General features: G+C 33.8%; 1 protein-coding gene across 1 annotated transcript in view; it reads left to right on the top strand.

Moving 5' to 3' along the window:
- Window positions 1-10505, top strand: part of LOC110026121 (alpha-mannosidase 2) — a gene marked incomplete in the record, with an annotated part of 25501 nt that overhangs the window by 1260 nt on the left and 13736 nt on the right. The window contains 1 exon segment of the mRNA XM_020726937.1: window positions 6543-6575. Coding sequence (XP_020582596.1) covers window positions 6543-6575 — 33 coding nt within the window.

Here is a 10505-nt window from a genome sequence, read left to right on the forward strand (position 1 = left end):
GGAAGCCGTCTTGACGGTTCATAATCATTTCCAAATTAGAAAACAATATTCTACATCATGAAGGAAAAAAAAATTTTATTAAATCCCAGCGTTGGGTCCAATACCCTGTTTAATTGTTTTTCCAATCTTGAAGCTTATACCAATTGGGGCTTGAAGAGATTTACAGGACAATAGACAACAATATTGTACATCATGAAGGAAAAAAATTTTCTATTAAATCCCAGCGTTGGGTCCAATACCCTGTTCAATTGTTTTTCCAATCTTGAAGCTTATACCAATTGGGGCTTGAAGAGATTTACAGGACAAGTCGGGCTTTAGAGTTTCACATTGCCTTGGTTAAGAAATCAAATACACAGAATTACAGAAAATAAAATATTTTATGGAGAACATAGACAGGGAAATACCAGAAGGCCTTGCCTAATTGCAAGTACAAGGATGGTCCACCTCTAGGTAGCCTGAGGGACTTGATAAGAAATGTTTCTTGGGTATGTGAGTCTTAAGGGATGCTGGAGGCACCTAAGCTGGTCCTCTTGCATGCCAATAACAAACACAATTTTAGTGTGTGATGCATGATTGTCCAAGTCCCTATATATCATGCATAGCGGCATTTTTGGGTAGTGTTGGTGCGAAATGTGATTTGTTGCTTGTTGTTGTCTTAGTTTTTTGTTTTTTTTTTATGGTCTTCATATGGGAGCAAGTGACGCTATCATTGCTTACTTAAACAGTAGTTCATCACAACTAAGATGTGTGAGAACACAGAGTTTTAGTTGTTACATTGTGACGAACGATGTTTTCATTGCCATATGGTCTTCATATGGGAGCAAGTGACACTATCATTGCTTACTTAAATAGTAGTTCATCACAACTAAGATATGTGAGAACACAGAGTTTCGGTTGTTACATTGTGACGAACGATGTTTTCATTGCCATTATATGTGGTGTCTCCAACGCATATATTAATTTGTTAGTATGAGTGAAAGAATGATGATCATCATATGGTTTTTCAAATTGAGGTAGGTGATGTTATTGTTGTAATCATGTGTGATGTGTACGATGTGGTTGTCCTGACAGTAGAAATACCTTCGACACAATACAAACCTCCTCTGATTTTTTTATATGAGCTTGCCAAAAATTCAAGGAACTTATGGAATATTGAAAATTTGTATTCGATCCACAAATTTGTGTGGCTTTCAAACAAAAACTCACCAAATGTTAAAGTTCATCGATTGATCCAAGTATGTTGGATGAGAAATTTCCTTAGAGTTGAGAAAGATTACCAAATTAATTGAGAATGAGCCATATTTATAAATTTATGGAGGTTTATTTTTATATTTAATTGACATATTAATTATAATTATCTATAATGGATGTTGAGAATCACTTTTTTTATAATTAAATCTTTATTGTGCGTTGGATACCCTTTAGTTGATCCGACCAATCCGCTAGTCCTCGACTAGTTTGAGTTATTGACAATAGTCGTCACTAATGATGCTTTGTACTAATGATTTGAATATAAATCACTATACGCGGCAATGTAATGAGCGAATCAATGTTGATATATCTAAGTTTCAACGACGGATTGATAGAGCAATCCAAAGAAGCTTTATTGTCACATAAATCGATTAGGGAAAATTTGGCTACAATATCTCACCATTTATACATGGATTAACTCATCTATAGAAGATGGACATTTTGAGATGTATGACTTAATAAATAATTGAGTTTTATAGGTGTAATAACTCCAATAAGTTTTGAGATTTTGAAATAGATTAAATGGTATGAGTGCATGTTGTATGATTTGAAGCTATCATTGCGCCACTCACTATAAGGAAAACTTACTTCACTAGTTTGATAGATTCTCTTCACCACTAACACCGTCGATACTGGTGTAAGATATCTTGGCACAACTGATTACTTTAAAAGCTTGAACTGATGAAAAACACCACCTAATAATGTATAGCCAAATGCCCATCTACTTACATATGAGGCTCTTGAATTCACATTTCCTTTGATTTAATCATCAATTGTGGTCAAATGCGTGTCCTTTGCTACTTTTTTACTCCAGAACACAAGAAAGATAATAATTGGTATACTGTCAAGATGACAATTGTCTGTTTTATTTTTCCCCCCTTAGACATTTGTTTGTGTTAGTAAGAATTGAATTGTGACTTTACTCAATTTGATGTAAGACTTTGTGCAAAAAATTACTTAAAACGAATTGATGGAGAAGGCACTATTAATGCTCTTTTAATTAAAAGGTATAGCTATCAGAAGACCTATTGGCACTGTTAATCCATATTGCCCATGATTGACTCATTAACTATGATCAACTGTAGGTCCATGACTAAGTCAAACATCATTGTGAATACACATTTCCCATGTTTGAAAATGTGAAGCTTGTCCCTTTACTATGTTTATTTTTCTCACCCTCTTTTTAATTTCCCATTTGTTGACATCTTCAAATTGTCATTTATCATTCTCAAATAAACTGTAGGTCCATGACTAAGTCAAACATCATTGTGAATACACATTTCCCATGTTTGAAAATGTGAAGCTTGTCCCTTTACTATGTTTATTTTTCTCACCCTCTTTTTAATTTCCCATTTGTCGACATCTTCAAATTGTCATTTATCATTCTCAAATTGAGTTTATCTTATCTATTCCTTCCCCACCCAATTTCTGGGTTTATCAAGATCCTCGAATTGTTGATTATCAAGATCCTAGAGATGGGATTAACAATGGTGCTCTTTTCACCATGCTTTTCTTTTTTTCATCATCTTCCCACCATATGACATTGCTCGCAGTCATCATGATCCACCACTCTATCTGATCACAATAATCCTATCATCTTTTGCTCCGCCAAAATAAGCTGCCTCTCTAAACCCTAAGCCCTAAACCCTTTTTGTTTATTGAATACCATGGTAGGTTGGGCAGTATCTCCCAGTGCAGTTGAATTCACTTCCATAACAATAAGAAAAAATGTGAAGATAGAAATGATTCCTACGGAGCCAATCACCAAACCTGCTCCCTTTTGAACGATTGAAATTTTGTTCTGCTCTACCATTTCTGTCTCTCTATTAATCCAACAACTCTGGGAACAAGTCCAAGAACTTACCACACTTTTTTGGTTTGCAAAAGGTACACCAAAAAGCCTATCAGCTTCATTGATGAACGTTTCAACTCATTGCTCACTAATTTTTCTGCTATCCTAATTTCTTGATTTTTCTTTGATTTGCTTGACCTTGAGGGCAAGGTCTTTTTGAAGGTTTGGTTAATTATATAGAATATTAGGGATGGTTGATCATTGTTTTAGATTAGGTTAGTAAGAGTTGTTAATGGGTTAAAAATCTGGTTAACAATGCATTAACAATGTTGTATTTCTATAAATAAGGCTCTATTGGAGACATTTAAGAAAAATGAAAATGTTGTAAGCTTCTACCTTTATTATGCTTCTTTTTCTCCCACTTGTTCTAACTTCTGTAGTTGTTGGCGTCATTGAATTGTTGTATATTCTTCTCAATCCGCGCTTCTCTTCTATTTTCCTCTTACTCAATATTTTGAGTCATCGACATTCTTGAATTGCCAATTATCAAGATCATAGAGATGAGATCATAATATAGAGAGTGAAAGATATGGTTAGAAAGAGAAATGGGGCGATTGTTGGTGGTTGATCTTCTTGGTTTAGGGAGGAGATAGCTATTTGAGGTGTAGAACGGAGTATGGTGTTGTAAAGGGGAAAAGTAGCTCGAGCATATTGAGAAGAGGGTCTTGTGTGGGTTTCTTCGATAAAAAAGGAAACGAAGCAGCCATGGGATCGAGTAAGAGAGCAAGTCTAAGGGCTTTGGCCTTTATCGTGCGAGGCAAAGAAAAGTGAGGGGGAATGTGGGGGCGGCGAGTTGGATGAAACTCAATGAAAGGAATGTATTTTTGGTCTTGGCTAGGTAGTGAATTGGGGAGATAGGATAGCAGGCCGTGCGTCTCAGTTGGCGAGAGCAACTAGGAATGAGAAAGTGAGAGGAGCTTGTGTTGGCTATTAGTTACGCGTGTGAGGGAAGAAGAAGGTAGGTGTGCAAGGCTTTGAGATTGTATGGTTACCGACAAAAGAAAAAGAAGGAAATTGGGAGAATGGGGATTTTTCCATTTTTTCTTGAAGTTAAGAGAGAAGGATTGGGAGGGAGGTAGCAGGCATGAGATAGAGTAGTTTCACGTCGAGGAAATGGAGTTTTGGGTAGAGCATAAGGGAGGGAAGCCCTCATGTGAGGAAGCAAGTTACGTGCGTGGGTTTTGTTGATAGAAAGGGCAAAACGATAATTTTAGATTAGTGTGACAGAGTTTGGGCATGAATGACAGATAGGTGTGATGAGTCAATTATGGGCAGTTTTTAAAGCTCTAGATGATAATTTTTTTAAATATTTGTCTTTTAGTAAAATGGGATGGGCATGGCGTGTGGGGCATTTTCATTTAATTCTATTGGATTAAGATCATTTTTTATACAATATGTTAGAGTCTTTTTAGGTTTACGTCTACCTTTTTTAACATGAGTCAAATCTAAAACATCTATATGCTAGAGTCTTTTTACCTTTTTTAACATGAGTCAAATCTAAAACATCTACTCTCCTAACCGGATCATCAGATGATCGTCGTTTAATGTGACCGAACCATTTAAGATGACTCTCTGATCTTATATGTCATTGGAGCTACACCAACCATTTCTCGAATAGATTCATTTCGTATTTTGTCTAAGTGTTAAGCTTCCCAACTACCTAAGCATTCTCATCTCAACAACACTTAACTTTATTTTATGCATCTCTTTCAAAGGCCAATATTTTGCGCCATAAAACATTGCAGGTCTCACCACCATCTTATAAAATTTACTTTTCTATCACACAAACAATAGGCCCAAACCTTCACTTCAACTAACCAACTTTAATTCAACTAATAACAACCCCATCTATCTCAGCATCACTTTGAACAATAGATTCGAGATATCTAAAACGTTCTCACTCTTTAATGATTTGATCACTCATAGTTACAACTCTGCCAATTACTACTACTAAAATTACATTCCACATATTCAAATTTAGTTTTAGTCAAAAGGACTCCAAGCTAGATCTCTATAATTCAAGTTTTTCCAACTTATTCTCTTGTCATATTAATATTCTACATCCAAAATAAATGAAATAAACATTTTCATTGCATTTGATTAATCGTTGCTCGTACGTTCTAGCCTTCATGCATTTTGAATTCACCTCATTGCCTTGAAATACGTGTAAATTCATGTTCTGCTCGGAGTAAATTCAATGTTTTAGACACATTGTTATAGTCCGTTTTCCAATGGAATATTGTTTGAGCAAATTTGGCTAACATTGAAACAATTTGGGCTCAAATTGTGTGCATTGCACAGGAAATCCATTGTTTTCTTCATGCTTGATTGTTTCAATGATGAAAGATCTTTTCTTGCATAATTTCGTTGCTCTGGACGCTGTTTGCGCAGTTATTTTGATGAACGGATGACATTCTGACAATTTTGATGCCATCGAAGGAATTTGGTGCAATTTACGTATTGTCGCTCCTTTGTTCATTGTTGTTACTATCTTCAATCAAATGGATTCTGTTGCCCCCCATTTTATTTGCTCTCATTGTTGAAGCTCAGGCAGCTTTGGTTGTAATCTATTCACCTTGAATTGGCCCTGGGCATATACACACAGGTCAATGTCTTATTTTGAGTAAAAGAATTGCTTTCTCATGTTGCATATTATGTGCTCTGTGCCTTTCTTGATAAATTGCCAAAAGCTTTATGCTGAAGGCCTATCATGATAAAATGTTGGCAACCGATAAAACTTGTACCGTCAATGTGGATCGGTAAATTTCCTTTGCATATCCTACATCAGATATGTTAATGACTTTTATGGTCTAATGCTAGATAATTTATGCTGATGGTCTCGTGCATTGGAAATTATTTCCGCAAGGAAAGTCCCTTGTTTTAACTTTTTCTTCGATGTCATGGAACAGCCCAACAATCTTATTTCCTGATGAAACAAATGGACATGAACAGAAGCTAAAGTTTGCCGATATGTTCACAGATGTCTGACCATTCCAAAATAGCAATGTTCCATATCTGTATGGTTAACATATTTCTGGCTGTTCTGAAATTAATGTAGAAAATAATGATCAGAAATTCGTGATAGTCATGGGCGCCTTTTTTATTCAAACTTGAACATTTTTAAGATTGACATGAATTTTGAGTAATACAAGTTAGACCTGCTCATTGCTGTTAACTACAAGAATATGCTTCTCAATTATTGGGATATTTTAATCTTCTTGATTTTTGCTGATAATTTTCTTTAATCATTTTGATTCCTATTTTTTGGCTAACGCTGTTTACGTTCTCTGTTTTCTCTCTTGTACATGGTCATCTAATAACAATTTACATTCTTATAGTCCTCTCTATGAATTAAATTCTTTGATTTGAATATGGTTGTTAGTTGTAGAAATTATTGCCTTTGGATAAGGTCTCATAGGAGTTATTTCTTCTTTTGCAGGCAAACTCACATTATTTTGCTATCATAGATCAGGTATGTCGCTTTCTACCATCATGCCAGCTTTATATGCTTTATTTATTTGGCCCTCCTTTCGTTAAGCATCTGGTCTTTACCTCTATATTAGCTTCTCTTAAACGAATCCTGATGCAACAAAGCATATTGGTTACAAACAGTTCTATGTGTCTTTATGTCACGGTCAAACATTTGGACACTGGGATTCTTTATGTACACCAAACACAACATTTCACAAGTCTCACTTTATTTTCTAAAATATCTCGACAATTTCTCAACAGGATCATAATGGAACTAATTATTCTAAGCCCCACGTTATAATTAGGACTATATTTTACTTTATTACTAGTTATATTTGATTTATTGTTTTAAAAGAGTTGTTTTCTAAAAATTAAATAATTTCATACTTACATTTTTAAAACATTTTTATCATCTGGTGCATGTGTTCTACAATTTTACAATAACTAGAAAATACTCCAAAGAATGCTTAAGGAAAAAAAATACTAATCTGAAGAAATCATGGAAATAAAAAGCTTGCTCCAAAGGATTATTAAGATTGGTAAAATAATTAAACAAAAGGATTGTATAAAGTTTATTGCAAAGCAAAAGCAATATGCACATAGATAAACATGTTTTATAATATACAATCAAGTAGCTAGAGTCGAAGAACTTCATAATTCATAGATCATTATATACATTATATGTAAAAGTAATTGCTCTTATGGTAGTTTTGTTATATCATTAAAAAAAAGAGAAAATATAAACTATTATTGCTTCCAAATGGATTTATTAATACTTTTAATATTCATATTGGTCTTTATTAGCTATTCTCTTATGAAATTTATAGTTATCAAACTTTTGATATAGTTATTATTATTTTGGTATGATACTATATTTAGATGTCATTGTATAGTAGTAGATGATTGACAATAGTTAGTAATTATATAGTTTTAAAATGTTTTAAACACATATTTTAAATAATAATTTGTGAAGTTTGATAATGAATTATTATGATATTATTATTTACAATTAAGCTGTTTATTCATTTTTATTTCATTTTATTTGATATATATATATATATATATATATATATACAACAACAACAAAAAAGCCTTAATCCCACTACGTGGGGGCGGCTCTATGAAAAGTAAGGTACAAATAGATTTTGTGGGAGATCCAAAAAATGACACTCAGTCTACACAAAAATCAGCATATCAAATGGTTTCAAAAAAGAAAAAATACAACCAATACATAAGAGATCTAAAAAAATAAAAACTAAAAAGTGCCAGAATAAGAGTATCAGGTAGCTGGAGAGCGACCCAATTTTGCCTTGCCTCTCCCTCTAGTTCTAGGGAAGGAGCCAGCTAATAAATTGGTCAGATGAATGTCATTGTCAGTAGTAACCAACGTATAATCCAATAGATTCCCTAACTCGAGTCGTCCTCCGTTCTTTCTCCTCGTGTAGACCTGTCGTTCCTTATCCGAGAATTGACTCACCTGATCAGCAAAATGGTCTGAAGTGTGCAAAATATGTGTAGGTTGTTGAACATTAGAGACAACTACTTGTTCTATCAGCTGATCTTCTTTTGGGTCGAAAGAGCACTCTCGTATGTCTTGGTATGTAAATGAGGCTTAAGTGGTATCTGCACATTTGGATCTGTACCTGTAGTAAAGTGTTCTTCATATGGAACTATGATTTTGGAAAGAGGATCGGATTGCAGCTTCTCAGCAAGGATGATAGATGACAGATCTTTAGCGATATTCGACTTTAGATGAGGATGCAAACGATAACAAATATTAGAACTGTGGCCAAACATACTACAATGTGAGCAATAAGGAGGATGTGGTTCTATTTCAACATTTTGTCAATACCCATTGTGAATAATGCCAATCCATATCTCATCCGGAGTTGGTTGAGTGATATTTCTCTCAACTAATACACAAACCACAGAAGGTCTGACGACAACAAACGTAAGACTATCTACCTTGAGAGACTTACCGTAAGCAATTGCTAAATAGTAGAGGATTTCCATGTTGAATAGATGTAAACCCCAACAACTTTATCAAAACTGGAATGATAGGGGACTCCGCTTTTGGATCAAAACCTACAGTTCACTTCAGAATTTTCATAAAATGATTGTCGATCTTGATATATATATATATATATATTAAAAATTGGTCAAAGACTATTAGACGAGCATTCCGACCTACCCCATGTGCCTAAGAATTTCATTCTGCATATAGGTGGGATCGAACTCGTGACTTTAGGGATCTTACAAACTCTGCAAACTAAAGAGTCACGATAGGCGGCACACACACGTACAACGCGCGCGTGCGCACACACACACATAAATATTAATAAAACAACTCGAAGTTATATATATATATATATATAATATATATAACTTCGAGTTGTTTTATTAATATTTTGCTTTGTGGTAAAAATCAAGGTTTAAAATTGCGCAATTGAGTATTGGGGCATTTTTTCTCTGTTGGGTGTGCATTAAGCCTCGAGGAGATTTGAGGTGTAAGCCTAAAAAAAAAAAAAACATAAATTAATAAATATCTTATAAACTATAAAATGTGAAGAAAGAAATAACATATTAATTTTATAACATATTAACATTGTAAAAAGTAATATAACAACATTCTTACAAGGTAAAAAGTAATAAATTGTGCAAGGCAAGAAGTAACCCGTTAATATCCTAATATTATATAAATTTTAAACTATCAAAGTAAGCTAAGATTTCCAAATAAAATATTGAAACATCAAAACAAAATAATAAAAATAAGTTATTCTCTCCACCCATATTTTTTATCCTCTTCTCTCTCACTTAAAGTAAGAGTACAAGAAGTCATCATTGTTTAAATGTTTAAATTTTGAAGTCCATATTACCATACGCATAATGAATTGCTTATTGCACGCTCTCTGCTCATTCATATTCATATTCATATTCATATTCTCTCATTTCTCATTATATTTAATCTCAGTTTTTTTAATAATTAATCACAATAAAAATATTAACTAAATATTAAATATGTTGATAGTTAGAACTTCAACTACATAAACTTTATGGATACCTTTTCCGTTTATTTCTTGTTATTTACATAAGGTGTGAGGGTTGATAAGTGAGGCTTATTGATATTATTTTTAATTTGTTAAAAAAATGTAGATAGCTTAAACATTTTGAGGCCAAGGCGCCCCTCACCCTGTGGACAATAAGACATGCCTTATTGCAATTTTTAATAAAAAATGTTGAGGTGAGCCTTTTATTGCGCAATTTTAAACAAGAGTAAAAATTTTGGCTTTCTCTTATGATGATATATCATTTGATTATAGATTAAAGACAAAAGTTGAAATCAGAACTTTAGATGATATATTTTAGAACTTCTAAATTTACTTTGAAACTGTTTCAAGTTATCTCTAACTCCATCTCGATTGATCTTTTTATAATATTAGATTATAACAGTTAACCATAGTCGTTATTATTTATTAGTTTCTCTTATTCCCCGATTATATATTTTCTGTTTTATTTTATTATGTTTTATTTTCTTTCATAGTTGTTTTATTTTATTTTTATTTCTTTCCTTTATTATGCCTATTGTAATTGATTTTAAATACTTCTCTTATTAATAATATTAAGCTGGTATTTTCCAAATCTCAATATGTTATCAGAGCTTAACCGTAAATCCAGCAGCTCCGAACTCCTCTGTCGGTTCCAGCAGTTGCCACCTCCACCTCCTCCTAGCCACCGACCCAACAAACTACAGGTTCACGTCAGATTCACCAGTGGCCTCCTCCGCATGGTAGGAATCCTGTTGTTCAAGCAGTTGTTGGTCAAAGTCATTATGTCCGCAGGATTCCTAATGTTCCCGCACAGTTGTCGGCTTCTCTGCAGGTTCAAGCAGCCGGTCTCCTTTCGACCAGCGGGCCTCGCTGGCCCGCCTTCG

This window comes from Phalaenopsis equestris, unplaced genomic scaffold (genome assembly GCF_001263595.1).
Source record: "Phalaenopsis equestris unplaced genomic scaffold, ASM126359v1 Scaffold000352, whole genome shotgun sequence".
Lineage (NCBI taxonomy): Eukaryota > Viridiplantae > Streptophyta > Magnoliopsida > Asparagales > Orchidaceae > Phalaenopsis > Phalaenopsis equestris.